The sequence below is a fragment of the Erythrolamprus reginae genome, chromosome Z (assembly GCF_031021105.1).
Source record: "Erythrolamprus reginae isolate rEryReg1 chromosome Z, rEryReg1.hap1, whole genome shotgun sequence".
Lineage (NCBI taxonomy): Eukaryota > Metazoa > Chordata > Lepidosauria > Squamata > Dipsadidae > Erythrolamprus > Erythrolamprus reginae.
In genome coordinates, this window is record NC_091963.1 from 82595139 (window position 1) to 82609445 (window position 14307).

Here is a 14307-nt window from a genome sequence, read left to right on the forward strand (position 1 = left end):
GAGAGAGAGAGAAAAGGAGCGCTCTCTCTCCCTCCCTCCCAGCAGGCGCTCCTTTTCTCTCTCTCTCAGTCATCAGTCACTCCGCGCCTGAGCCGAGCCAGCGGCGCCCGGGAAGTCTCCCGCCCGTCCGCCCTTCTTTCTCTGCCTCGCAGACGGAGTCGCCGGCTTCACTTACCCCAGTGACTCCCGGCCATGTCTTCTCACAGCGGGCGGAGAGGCCGGGAGCGGCCGGATCCCGCGGCGGCGGGGGAGGAAGATCTGCCCGTCTACCTGGCGCGCCCGGGCACCGCCGACCAAGTGCCCCGCCAGAAGTATGGCGGGATGTTCTGCAACGTGGAGGGCGCCTTCGAGAGCAAGACGTTGGACTTCGCGGCGCTCAGCGTGGGGCAGCGCGGAGCCCGCCGCGCCCCATCTCGGGACCACCAGGAGCCCCAGCAACAGCACTCTCCAGCGGAGGCAACCCCGAAGGAGCCCCCGGCCGGCGGCGTGGAAATCCGGCCCCCCTCAGGCAAACAGCGCCTGCAAAACCTCGGCCACGAGGATTACAAGGTCAGAGAAGTTGGCTGGCAACTTTGCTGCGTCACTCGGAGCCCCCTTTTACTTCCCTCTTGGAGCTCCTGTCTTGCAGCTGCCTTCCCTTCCCCGGGTCCAGCAAAGTTTCCAGCTTGTACAATTACTGCACTAATTCCCTGATTAGATTTTGAGGTAAGTTCTCTCTCTGCTTTTTTTCAAAGTCTCCTTTCTATAGAACTTTGATAAAGTTCCCCCCTCCCTCCCCCCTCTCTCTCAAGAGACACAGAGAGCGAGACAGAGAGAGAGAGAGAGAAGGAAGAAGGGTAGAAGAAAAAGAAAAAGGAATTGAGTACTTTTTAAGGGCTTTGTTGGATTCATTCTGTAGATTTGTTATGGTACAAGTAATATACAATCGTACTAATTTTAGCCTGCCAGTAGATTGTAAAAATAAGATACATTATGCTGCTTTCTTCTACTCTAGAGATTCATGAATACTTAAGATGTTTAGCATTTCTGTACTCACTTAGCATTACGTTTTAGTGTTAAATAATATTAATATTTACCTCTTGGATTTAAATCTATTGTTATTTCTGTGTGGATTTACCTCAGAATAAGTCTCAGTTTTTTGGGAACTTGCTGATAGATATGCTTAAAACTGCAGTCCATCTGTGCAGTTGCCTGTAAGTAAGTCCTATTGAAATCTGTAAGGGCTTAACTCAGAATAAAGAGTTGATTTAATATGCAATCCTGTACATAAATTTACTCAGTAATTAACTTGGCTGCATGGCTTGGGGTAGTTTGGTAGAATGTTATGCAATTTTTATGTCTCTGAAAATCTTTTATTCTTAGATGGGAAAAAGAATTTTGTGAAATTATTGTGCAATTTGAATTTGAAAAAATATTGTTTTGTTCTTCTCTCTACTTTATCATTGGATTATAGAGAGAAAAATTAAGTCTCTAAAATACTGTTTTGAGGGATTTTGACTCATAGGTTTTAGCTTGGTTGCTGATTGAACTACTTTTTTTACTTTTTAATTTATTTAATTTTATTTAATTTATTGTAAATATCAGATTGCTTTTATTTACCCACTTTGAAATAAATATTGTTTACCCTCTTTAAAATAAATATTCTAAAACATTTAATCTACCGATGTCTCATTTAATGTAATTTTATTGGTTTCCATTTTTATAAGTTACCAGTAACCACTGCATTTTCTAACCTCGGCTTATACTCGGGTCAATAAGTTTTCCCAGTTTTTGTGCCAAAAAATGGTGCCTCGGCTTATACTCGGGTCGGCTTATACTCGAGTATATACGGTATTTGGATTTGTATGCCGCCCCTCTCCGAAGACTTGTTACATGCATACATACCATAGTACATACATACTGTGGAGTATGGAATCAGACTTACATACATCTAAGTGAGTCTGATTCCATGGAGAAGACTACTGCAAAAATAAAGTCCAATTCATAAACTACATAAAATTGTATTCCAAATTTCTCTTCAAGGTTCATATTTTCTCTTCAAGTTTCATATTTCAATTAAAGAAAACTGAAAATCCTATATTTCAGTGTTTCCCAACCGGTGTGCCGCGGCACACCGGTGTGCCGCGAGACATGGTCAGGTGTGCCGCGAAGAAATAAGCTCAGCTTCTGGTCTCGCAACTTTTTGCGAAGAGAAAAAAGTTGTGAGACCGGAAGCTGAGCTTGCTTCTTTGCGCCTTCCAGGTTTTCCAGCAGCTGCGGCGCCCCGCCCGGCTGGAGCTTCCCTGTCAGCAGGTGAGCTTTGGGGCTTGGTGGGAGGGCAGCGGGAAGCGGGAGGGCGGCGCGCAGTGGGAGGGTGATGGCGGCGGCAGCGGCAGCGGGCAGGAGCCATGCCGTGGGGCGGTGGCAGGGTGGTCCCTCTCTCTCTCCCCCCTCTCTTGCTTTCTCTTTCTCTCCCCCCTCTCCCTCTCTCTTTCTCCCAATAGCCGTGGGGCGACATCAGGGTGATCAGCTGTGAGGCGGAGCTACGGAACAGAGGAACAGAGGCACCGACGGCGGCGGCTGGAAATGCTGGAATTGCGTGGCTGGCACTTGCCTGCTGGCTGGACCAGGACGGAGGCTCAAGCCCCACGTCCATGCCCAGCGCAACGTCAGAAATGTACGGCGTCTAGCCACCGCCGTCTGTGCCTCCGTTCTGGAGCTCCGCTTCACAGCTGATCACCCTGCCGTCGCCCCACGGCTACTGGAGAAAGAGAGAGGGAGAGAGGGGGGGAGAGAAAGAGAAAGCAAGAGAGGGAGAGAGAGAAAGAGAGAGGGAGAGAGGGAGGGAGAGAAAGAGAGAGAAAGATATAGCAAGAGAGGGAGAGAGAGAAAGAGAGGGAGAGAGGGGGGGAGAGAAAGAGAGAGAAAGAGATAGCAAGAGAGGTAGAGAGAGGAAGAGAGGGGGAAGAGAAAGAGAAAGAAATAGCAAGAGAGGGAGAGAGAGAAGGAGAGAGGGAGAGAGGGGGAGAGAAAGAGATAGCAAGAGAGGGAGAGAGAGAGAGAGGGAGAGAGGGGGGAGAGAGAGAAAGAGATAGCAAGAGAGGGAGAGAGAGAAAGAGAGAGGGAGAGAGGGAGAGAAAGAAGGAGAGAGAGGGGGTAGAGAAAGAAAGCAAAAGAGAGAGAGAGAAAGAGAGATAGCAAGAGAGAGAAAGAGAGGGGGAGAGAGAGGGGGAAGAGAGAAAGAGAGAAAGCAAGAGAGAGAGAGAAAGAGGGGGGAAGGAGGGTGAGGGAAAGACAGAGAGAGGGAAGGAGGGCAAAAAAGAGAGGAAGGAAGGGAGAAACAAAGAGAGATGGAGAGAGAGGGGAAAGAAAGAGGAGGGAAGGGGGAGAGAGAGAGAAAGAGGGAGAGAGAAAAATAGAGCGAAAGGGAGGAAGAGAGATATTTTTGTCCAAACTTTTTTTTACACACACACACCCGCCCCCCCCCCCCCCGCTCAATGTTCCCCAGGATTTTGTAAATGTGAATAATGTGCCGCGGCTCAAAAAAGGTTGGAAACACTGCTATATTTTACAACTACCGATTTAGTATAATTATGGTATTTCCCTAATATTGATTTTGAAACTTTCTTACATTCTACATGAATTTTTTATGATTTAGAAATTATTTTTTCCAGTCTTTACCATGTAAGGACAAATCAACATGAATAAGCAAGAAAATATTTACCATGTCCCATTCTGCACATATGTAAGGTCCTGCTCTCAATATGACCAACAAGCCAATCTCATCAGCAAGTTTCAGGAAATACTCCAGATCTCTGTCATCTCTGAAGTTATAAACTCCTGGCTCAGGTTCATGAAAATTCCATGGAACATACCTGCAAATACCCCGTATGTTACTATCATGTTTTTAATTGCAATTTACAAAAAATTTACTAGTTCAACAGCTATAGAACTGCATTTAAAATTATTGCAATTAGTACTTTTATTCTTTTTCTTTTTCACAACCAAACACAGAAAGTATGATTAAAAAGTATTCTGAAAATACTGTATATATCAGGCCTTTTTCAGAGAACTTCTTTCACATATAAAACTATGTTACAGGCCTGTGTGTTTTGCATTGTGTTGCTTAGTTCACATAAGAAAAGCTGTCAATGCACGACACAGGGGGTTTTGCTCTTCAATTGGTTCATCACAGAACTAATGCTGATTTGACCTGAGACTGAAAGTCACCAATGCTTCCCTACCCAATGAAAAACAAGGTCTTCCTACTCAAGATTTGGTAACCATTCTACCACACAATATTTCATACATATAGAATATTGCTATTGTTAAATAAATAAATAATAGTTTGCTCTGCATTCTCTCTGCATGTTATATATTTTAGTTATGTACTAGCTAAAATGGTGTTTATAGCTTGATATCTTTGTTTACTGTTTATGACAAAGACAACTGGCAAGAAAGATAATACAGTATTTGGTTTGTTATTCTGATTGTTACACGTATGATTTTTGGACTATTTATAGGAACAAGCTATTTCTTAAAGTAAACTTTAATTCAAGTTAATGTATCTGGGGAGGGGCATGGCCAGGTGTCGTGGGGGTACCGAGTTCTCCGCGCTCCACAGGAACTTCAAATTCCCACCATCGGGGGTGTGTGTGTCAGTTCTTATGGAACTAATCCCAGAACTGCCCTAGAGGGGCAGGGAAGAGGAAGGACACCGTCGAGGACCTGTTTGGGGTCAGTGTACCCCACAGGAACTCAGTTCAGAGCACTCGACCGGCAGTGGCGAAAAGCAGCTTGGGACAAAGATGTCCAAGCCGCCCTTAGCCGCGTCAGTCACACATCGAAAGAAGGGATTGTTTATCTTGAGGGTCATCACCTGGAGAAAAATGCTAAGTATCATGCAGGAGAGATGGAGGTGGAGGAATAATTACAAGGTTGGTGACCTTTTGGGCTGAAAGAAGCAACTTTAAAGACAAATTGAAACTTAAAAGGGGAAAGAACAAAGGGACCGGAAATGAAGTGGCAGCTATATACTAGCGAATGGAGACTAGGGATCAAAATTTTTATAAAATAACTGTAACTAGAGCCAAAGATTGGGGAATATTATACAAAAAACAGACTGGGGATACAAATAATTGAGATACCAAGTAAAAAAAAAGCTTTACTGGCAAGTTGGATATAACTTTGAATTGGGAAAAAAATATAAAAGGAAAACAAATTGAATCGGAAGTTAAAAGCAACATTTGAGTGGTGGTCGAGGGTGGTTGTGAAACTTTCTGTGGGGCAGCTGGACGATCTTGAATGGTGGACTCATGACTTGTTTGGTGTAAATTAAAGATTTGGTGACACATCAAAAGAAGACTTTTTAAGTGGATCTATTGAAACTGATAAAGATTTAACAAAAAAGGAAGAAAGTAAACAAGTTTACTGATATTTTAAATGACTGGAAAAGAAAATGGGGGATAGAAACAAAAGAAATGACTAGAAATAAAATTAAAGCAGAGATAAATGAAATTGGGAATGAACTTAAAACAAAAAACTACCAATATATATGAGGAAAAAGAAGAAAAGGCTGTGAGAAATGACATTAAGATTAAGGACTATTGGAATGAATTTTTAAAAGATAATTATGAATATGATGACTGTGATATTGATGAATATATGGACTGCTTGGAAGTAATTCCCTGTTCTGGCCCCCCGGTCTCATCCTGTATAGCTGGTGTCAGATGTAGTCAGGGCCCTGGTCTCAGGCTGCTGCTACTCAATGCCAGGTCGGTGGCCAACAAGGCCCCCTTGATCTGAGATTTACTCTTGGAGGAGGGGGCTGATCTGGCTTGTGTGACCAAAACCTGGCTGGGCCTGGAGGGAGGTATTCCTCTCTCAAAAATGTGCTCAGACAGGTTTCTGGTCTTGCATCAGCTGCGACACCAGGGAAGGGATGGGGGAGTGTCCGTCATCGTCTGTGAGACTCTTAGCCTTCGCAGGGTCCCTGCTCCTGAGACTGTCAGATGTGAATCTCTCCTCTTGAGATTGGACAGGGGTTCAGGTGGGCTTGTTGTTAACATATCTGCCTCCCAGCTGCTATGTTGCAACAGCCCTGCCTGCGCTGCTCGAGGCAGTAGCCAGGCTGACAGTGGAGTTCCCTAGACTTGCGGTCCTGGGGGACTTCAATCTACCGTCACTCGACGAAACCTCGGAGATAGCGCAGGAGTTCATGGCTTCCATGACAACCATGGGCTTGACCCAAGTCATTCAGGGTCTGACTCATAGAGGGCAACATACACTTGACATAGTATTTCTCTTAGAGCAGCGGGAAAATGATCTGGTTTTAAGGGGTATAGTCAACACACTCTTGTCATGGTCAGATCAGTCCCTGTTGAAGCTGGTCTTTGATTGACCAATCCTCCACCACAGGGAGGCGGAATGATTAGGAGGTTTGTCTGCAGTTTGGCTGAGTCTCTGGTGATGGCATGGAATACAGCAGCATTGGGGGCTCTGGACCGGATTGTGCTTTTGCGGCCTCTCCGAGGTAACAGCCCCTGGAGATCTCCTTGGTTTACTGAGGAATTCCGGGGGATGAAATGCCAGAAGAGATGCTTAGAGCAAGCATGGAGGGCCAGTAACTTTGAGTCTGACCGAGCACGGGTAAGAGCCTATGTTAAGATTTACTTTGTGGCGATAGAGGCGGCAAAGTCAGTGTACGTTACCACCCTTATTGTGTCTTCAGATTTTCACCCAACCACCCTGTTTAGGGTGAGCTACTCTCTGCTGAATAAGGAGGCAGTGGTGGAGCCCTTACAGGGGCAGGCTGAGGAATTTGTTCTTTTTCTTGCAGATAAAGTTGCTCAGATTCAGAATGATCTGGACTTCAATTGGGGAATACAGACTGAGGTGACAGGGTCAGGTCTTAGTTCCACCATTTGGGTAGACCTGGTAACCCCTGAGGAATTGGACAAGGCTATGGGAGCTGAATGTTCCTCCACCTGCTTACTGGACCCATGCCCCTCCTGGCTGGTCTCGGCCAGTCGGGAGATGACATGTGGCTGGATCCAGGCATGATTTCATCCCCTTGAGTGAGGGGTCATTCCCGCAACCTCTGAAGGAGGCTGTTGTGCGACCCCTCCTCAAGAAACCGTCCCTGGATCCAGCCAAATTGAAGAACTATAGGCCAGTCTCCAACCTGCCCTTTTGGGGTAAGGTTGTTGAGAAGGTGGTGGCACACCAGCTCCAACTGTCCTTGGAAGAAGCTGATTATCTAGATTCCTTTCAGTCCAGTTTCAGGACCGGTCACAGCATGGAAACTGCTTTGGTCACACTGAGGTATGATCTCTGGCAGGCCCAGGATAGGGGACATTGCTCTACCCTGGTGCTCCTTAACCTCTCAGCGGCCTTTGATACCATCGACAATGGTATCCTTCTGCAACGACTTGAAGGATTGGGAGTGGGAGGCACCGTTTTACGGTGGTTCTCCTCCTATCTCTCCAGTCGTTCGCAGTCAGTGTTAGTGGGAGGGCAGAGGTCCACCCCTCGGCCTCTCCCCCTGTCCTCTTCCCCCTGGTGTTCAATATCTAGCTATGAAGCCACTGGGTGAGATCATACATCTCCACTCCATGCCAATTCAGTGAAGCGGTGGATGTGATGTGCCTGGAAGCTGTAAGGATATGGATGGGAGCCAACAGGTTCAGGCTCAATCCAGACAAGACTGAGTGGCTGTGGGCATTTCTTTCTAAGCACTCTTCAATCTGTCCATCCATTGTTCTGGGAGGGGGCAGACATTGTCCCCCTCAGATGGGGTCTGCAACTTGGGTGTCCTCCTGGACCCACAGCTGAGTTTTGACCATCACCTTTTGGCTGTGGCCAGGGGGATCTCTCCGCACAGTCACTCAGGCCCTCATCACCTCTTCTTGATTATTGCAATGCGCTCTCTTGGGGCTACCCTTGAAAAGTGTTCGGAGACTGCAAATAGTCCAGAATGCAGCCGCGAGAGCTGTTATGGGTGTACCTCAGTATAACCATATAACACCTTTGCTCCGCAAGCTGCACTGGCTTCCTATTAGTCTCCGAGCACAATTCAAGGTACAGTGATACCTTGTCTTACAAACTTAATTGGTTCCAGGACGAGGTTCTTAAGTTGAAAAATTTGTAAGATGAAACAATGTTTCCCATAGGAATCAATGGAAAAGCGATTAATGCGTGCAAGCCCAAAATTCACCCCTTTTGCCAGCCAAAGTGCCCATTTTTGTGCTGCTGGGATTCCCGAGGCTCCCCTCCATGGGAAACCCCACCTCCGTACTACTGTGTTTTTGCGATGCTGCGATTTCACTGAGGCTCCCCTCGCTGGGAAACCCCACCTCTGGACTTCCGTTGCCAGCAAAGCGCCCGTTTTTGCACTACTGGGATTCCCCTGCTGGGATTCCCTTGCAGCATCACAAAAACACGGAAGTCCGGAGGTGGGGTTTCCCATGGAGGGGAGCCTCAGGGGAATCCCAGCAGTGCAAAAATGGGCGCTTCGCTGGCAATGGAAGTCTGGAGGCGGGGCATCCCAGTGGCGGTGGTGGGTTTGTAAGGTGAAAATAGTTTGTAAGAAGAGGCAAAAAAATCTTAAACCCCAGGTTTGTATCTCGAAAAGTTTGTATGATGAGGCATTTGTAAGATGAGGTATCACTGTATTGGTTATTACCTATAAAGTCCTACATGGCTCAGGGCCAGACTATTTACGGAATAGTAAATGATTAATTGATCTAAAATAAGATAAACAATGTGAAAAATGTCATACTAGAATGAATTCTGAAATCTGAAATGAATGATAAGGAATAATGGATGTCTTGACACAATAACCAGCTTAAGAGACTCAGAAGATACTGCATAATTCATAGAATTTTACCCTGGAATAGATCAAGGTGATCAAGGAAACAAAACCCCAGCATTCCTCTGTGTTAATTTGTTGAAAAAAGCTCATGGAATTTTCTACAATGCAGGGGTGGGCAGCAGCCTACATGGTCTGGAATACTGTTCCGGTAGGACCCCGCTGATGACATCACTTCCTTAATTGAAGATATGGGAGATGCCATCTTTTCTTTAAATTTTTTTCAATATTTTTCCTTTTTTTTTCTTCTGAGCATGCGCAAATGCCAAGTTTCCGGCACAGCGCATGGTCGCTATCTTGTTTTGGGCATTTTTCTTTTTTCTTTTGGCAAGGGGCGGCATACAAATCTAATAAATAAATAAATAAATGCGCATGTGTGCGGCCATGAGGCATGGCCATGCTGTGAGGGGAACTAAGCTGCAGAACTCACCTCTGCCCTGTGTCCAAACTGAGCATCCTCTTCCTAGCAAAGGTAAATTGCGGGTTGCTAGGCCCCCCGCCCCATGTTGGGGGCTGAGTGGGAGCGATGCCAGGGGTAGGGGGGCTTGCAAAAGAAACTAGGTGGCTGGAGGAAAGAGGGGCAAGGACTTTGCACTACCACCACCTTGCCTGCCTGCGTTTCCCCCAGCTGCCAACGCTTCCAAAACAAGCCAGGTGGCTGGAGGAAAGAGTGGCGGGGAAAGAGGTGTGTGCAAAGCTTTCTGTGAGCCTTTCTTCGGCACCGTCCTTCCAAAGGTGGGTGCGCTGTGGAGGTGAGGGAAGAACGGAGCTGCCGTCATTCCCCTGCCACCCAAGAAGTTGCTCAAAGCCACTTGTTGGGATGGATAGGTATAGAAATCAAATCTTATTAAAGAAATAATTAAGAATAGTGGCGGAATATGCGGGGAAGAACAGGGAGCAGTCAGGGAGAAGGGACATCTAAGGATTTCATGCCTACAGCCCTCTCATATCTGATACAATTTCTGCAAGCAAGTTTTGGAAGAGAGAGCTGGTTGTAACACTTTAGTTTAGTATACTGGAATTAATTGAGCTTAATGAACTGATCAGAAAGGTCTACTTTATGTAATCTAGTATACTTGAATGGAGTGAGCTGTAAATGAGTTAATTTGAAATTAAGTGGACTTAAGAGAGGGAATAGCACATGTGTTGGGGCCCCTTCAAATGTCACGGGGACGTAGAGCATTGATGTCAACTAAGGAATCCAGCCAGATTGATTTATTAAAACCAGCCATCAACTTTCATTACTGTCCACTGCAGGGGTCCCCAAACTTTTTACACAGGGGGCCAGTTCACTGTCCCTCAGGCTGTTGGAGGGCCGGACTATTAAAAAAACGTGTGAACAAATCCCTATGCACACTGCACATACCTTATTTAAAGTAAAAAACAAAATGGGAACAAATACAATATTTAATATTTATTCTTCCTCTCTCTCTCTCTCTCCCTTTCTCTCTGTCCTTCTGTCTTTCTCGTTCTCTCTCTCTCTTTCTCTCTGTCCTCTTTCTCTTTCTCTCTCTCTTTCTTTCTTTCTCTCTCTTTCTCTCACTCACTCTCTTTGTATCTCTCCCTCTTTCTCTCTTCCTCTCTCTGTCTCCTCCTTTCTCTCTCTCTCTCTCTCCCTTTCTATCTCTCTTCTTCCTTTCTCTCTCCCTATCTTTCCCTCTTTCTCTCCCCCCTCTCTCTTTCTTTCTCTCTCTCTTGTCTTTCTCTCACTCACTCTCTTTCTATCTCTCCCTCTTTCTCTCTACCTTTATTTCTCTTTCTCTCTCTCCCTTTCTCTGTCCCTCTCTTTCTTTCTCTCTGTCCCTCTTTCTTTCTCTCTGTCCCTCTCTTTCTTTCTCTCTGTCCCTCTCTTTCTTTCTCTCTGTCTCTCTTTCTTTCTCTCTGTCCCTCTTTCTTTCTCTCTGTCCCTCTCTTTCTTTCTCTCTGTCCCTCTCTTTCTTTCTCTGTCCCTCTCTTTCTTTCTCTCTGTCCTTCTTTCTTTCTCTCTGTCCCTCTCTTTCTTTCTCTCTGTCCCTCTCTTTCTTTCTCTCTGTCCCTCTCTTTCTTTCTCTCTGTCCCTCTCTTTCTTTCTCTCTGTCCCTCTTTCTTTCTCTCTGTCCCTCTCTTTCTTTCTCTCTGTCCCTCTTTCTTTCTCTCTGTCCCTCTTTCTTTCTCTCTCTTATCTCTCCTTCTCTCTGTCCCTCTCTTTCTTTCTCTCTGTCCCTCTCTTTCTTTCTCTGTCCCTCTTTCTTTCTCTCTGCCCCTCTCTTTCTTTCTCTCTGTCCCTCTTTCTTTCTCTCTGTCCCTCTCTTTCTTTCTCTCTCTTATCTCTCCTTCTCTCGCTCACTCTCTTTCTATCTCTCTCTTTCTATCTCTCCCTCTCCCTCTTTCTCTCTCCCCCTTTCTATCTCTCCTCTTCCTTTCTCTCTCTTTCTTTCTCTCTCTTTCTCTCTCCCTTCTTTTTTCTCTCTCTTTCTTTCTCTCTCATGCACCACACCGGCAGCAGAGAAAGAGAGAGGTAGAGATCGGGCGCGTTACTGGGTGGTGGAGGCGGTGTGGGGCCAGACGCTGGGTGCCGGGGATGCGGGAGGAGGGCGAAGGGGTGGACGTGGCTGCTGCTTCTCAGCTGCAGAGCCGAACGGGGGCGGAGATCAACAGCGGAGTCCAGCGCTGGGGCCATGCGGAGCCGCTCATCCAGGCGGGCGTGGACCAGCAAGCCACCCTCTGCTCTCTCTCTTTCTCTCTCTGTTGCTGTCGTGGTGTATAATAGAGAAAGAGAGAGAGCATAGAGCGGCTTGCCGGTCCACGCCCACCTGGATGAGCGGCCCCGTATGGCCCCAGCGCTGGACTCCGCCGCTGATCTCCGCCCCCGTTCGGCTCTGCAGCTGAGAGGCAGCAGCCACATCCACCCCTTCACCCTCCCCCCTGGCACCCAGCGTCTGGCCCCACACCGCCTCCACCACCCAGTAACGCGCCTGATCTCTACCTCTCTCTTTCTCTCTCTGCTGCCGGCGTGGTGCATGAGAGAGAAAGAGAGCGGAGGGCGGCTTGCTGGTCCATGCCCCCCTGGATGAGCGGCCCTGCATGGCCCCAGCGCCTGCCTCCACCCCGTTCGGCTCTGCAGCTGAGAGGCATGTCCACTCCTTCGCCCTCCCCAGCACCCAGCGTCCGGCCCCATGCCGCCTCCACCTCCCAGTAAAGCGCCCGATTTCTTCCTGCAGGAACGGGTGGTGGGGCGCTGCGAAGGGCTGCGCTTGAAGGGCACCACGGCGCTGCAGTCCCAGATTGCTCACTTCTACGGCCAGCAAAGCCGGCTGCCCGGGAAAGTGGCGTGCTTTTTAAATGCGACGCTTTCCTGCATCAGCCAGCAAAGCTGGGCAGTCAGCTTTGCTGGCTGGAGAAGCGAGCGATCTGGGGCTGCGTAGCTTTGCGCAGGGGGGACAGGGGGACAGGGCGGTCCCCGCCGCCTGTGTCAGCAGCGAGGTGTGGTCGCCTTGTGCCGTGGGGGGGAGGCGATGGAGGTCAGGGGTTTTCAAGCAGCCGCCTCCCCCACACACACACTTAGCCATGGTGCACTTAGCTGTGACTTTCAGTGGACAGTTTTTCAATTGCCAATCGCCTTTTCATGAATTTCGCGTCCACTCACCGCGGAGGAGGAAGGGAGGAGGAGGTGGAGAGGCAAGGGGGCAGGGAGGAAAGCAGGCCTGCAATTGGCCAATTTCTTTCTCGCCTTTAGGGAGAGGAACTGTTGCTGCTCTGCCATAGGGCAGCAACAGTTTCTCTCCCTAAAGGCGGCAAAGGAATGGGCCAATTGCAGGCCCACTTTCCTCCCCGCCCCCTTGCCTCTCCACCTTCTCCTCACTCAGCAGCCAACCGCGGTGAGTGGACAGGAGATTCAGGAGCTTATTTTATCGACCAGTAAAATCTCGTGAGCTGCCGCGGGCCGGTTAAAAGACCTCGTTGGGCTGCATCTGGCCCACGGGCCGTAGTTTGGGGACCGCTGGTCCACCGTATACCCACGGCACTATGGTTGTAACTGGGCAGATCATGCTTCATCGATTGTCAATACTATCATGCAGCTAACAAATTTGGGTTATTTATTTATTTATTTTATTTATTCAATTTAACCGGATGTATCCAGGCAGACATTCACCTGGCAATACAGCACTCAAGGTACACTCAAGGAAAGCTGGTAGATTATTTAGATCATACATATGGGAGCATTCATGTTTTCGACTAACCACTGAGGTCATACTATTAATTGGGCAAACCTAGCAATCAGGTCAAAACAAAGTGATCATGTGGATCACAGGCTCTATGATCACATTATAGACAGGGATAGTATTTTCCCGGCAACCGTGTGACACCTATATTTCATCAGAGTGGGGTTAAGGGATTATTCATAATTTCATTTTAGAAATAAAGTTTGGAGAGGAATTAATTTGTGAAGAGTTAGTCATTACATCACAAGGAAATAAAGGGGTTATACTTATGGAGATATAATTATTTTATGGGCATATTATAATCTTTTACGATAAGCAGTATTTAATTAGTGCAGTAATCAATTGCCTTAGAGACAGTGCACCAATTAGGTGGGACTCACATCTTACCGCATTTCTGCACAGCAGAAATGAGAGCCAGGAGCGATTTTGCAATAAAGTGATTGTGACATTCTTGGTCTTGTGGTCATATGATTGTGGTACACGGGGTTGGGCACTTAATCCGAGCTTCGGACAGAATAGCTAGTCCCGGATGAGTTACTAGTAAATACAGTCATCAACTGCTTTGCAAGGGGAGTAGGGGTCCACGCTTCCCTGGTGTTCTGTATAACAGGCACCGAAGCAACAGGCATACGTAAGTACTTGCTCAGCAGCACGGCGCATGCCCCCACATTTACAGATGGTAGCTCTGGAGGCTGAGGGCAAAGGGGCCCCTCTAGCAGAACAGGGTTACTCCCCTATACGGTATAAAGCGAGCAGAGAATATGGCCTTATCCGTATGGTACCCATGCATTCTATCTCATCAGGTACTGATGCGGCCATCCTCAAACTTTGGCCACCACTATTACGCGTCCTAGCATAGCTAACCAAGTGGTTATTTGGAGTGAAAGGAACATAACCAGGGCACCATATCCCTCAGCAATACAGTTAATTTGAGCTGCCTTTTCACATCTCATGGGCAATTTCCAGCAAGGGATCTGGGGGAAAGTCCTGGCCTGCAAAGCACTTTGAGAAAGCCCACTTACGGGCTGAGGCAGGCGAGGTCCTTTTTCAACTCTGTTTAGAGGTTAAATACATCACAGGGCCTCTTGCAGATCTTGCAGTATCGGGCTATTCCCCCGTAGTTTATGTCCACGCATGATGCGCAGCAGATCATTACCAGGGGCCAGAATCCTGCATATAACACACGCTATGCAGTGCTGCCCCTCCTCCCTCAATAAAGGGATAGAGCACACGATACTAGGCCAGGGTGCCAGCCCT

General features: G+C 47.5%; 1 protein-coding gene across 4 annotated transcripts in view; it reads right to left on the minus strand.

Moving 5' to 3' along the window:
• GLB1 (galactosidase beta 1) overlaps nucleotides 1–14307 on the minus strand; it is a 304228-nt gene that overhangs the window by 176760 nt on the left and 113161 nt on the right. For all 4 annotated transcript variants that reach the window (XM_070727400.1, XM_070727399.1, XM_070727401.1 and 1 more), the window contains exon 3: nucleotides 3704–3854. In XM_070727400.1, coding sequence (XP_070583501.1) covers nucleotides 3704–3854 — 151 coding nt within the window. The remainder of the gene's footprint in view (nucleotides 1–3703; nucleotides 3855–14307) is intronic.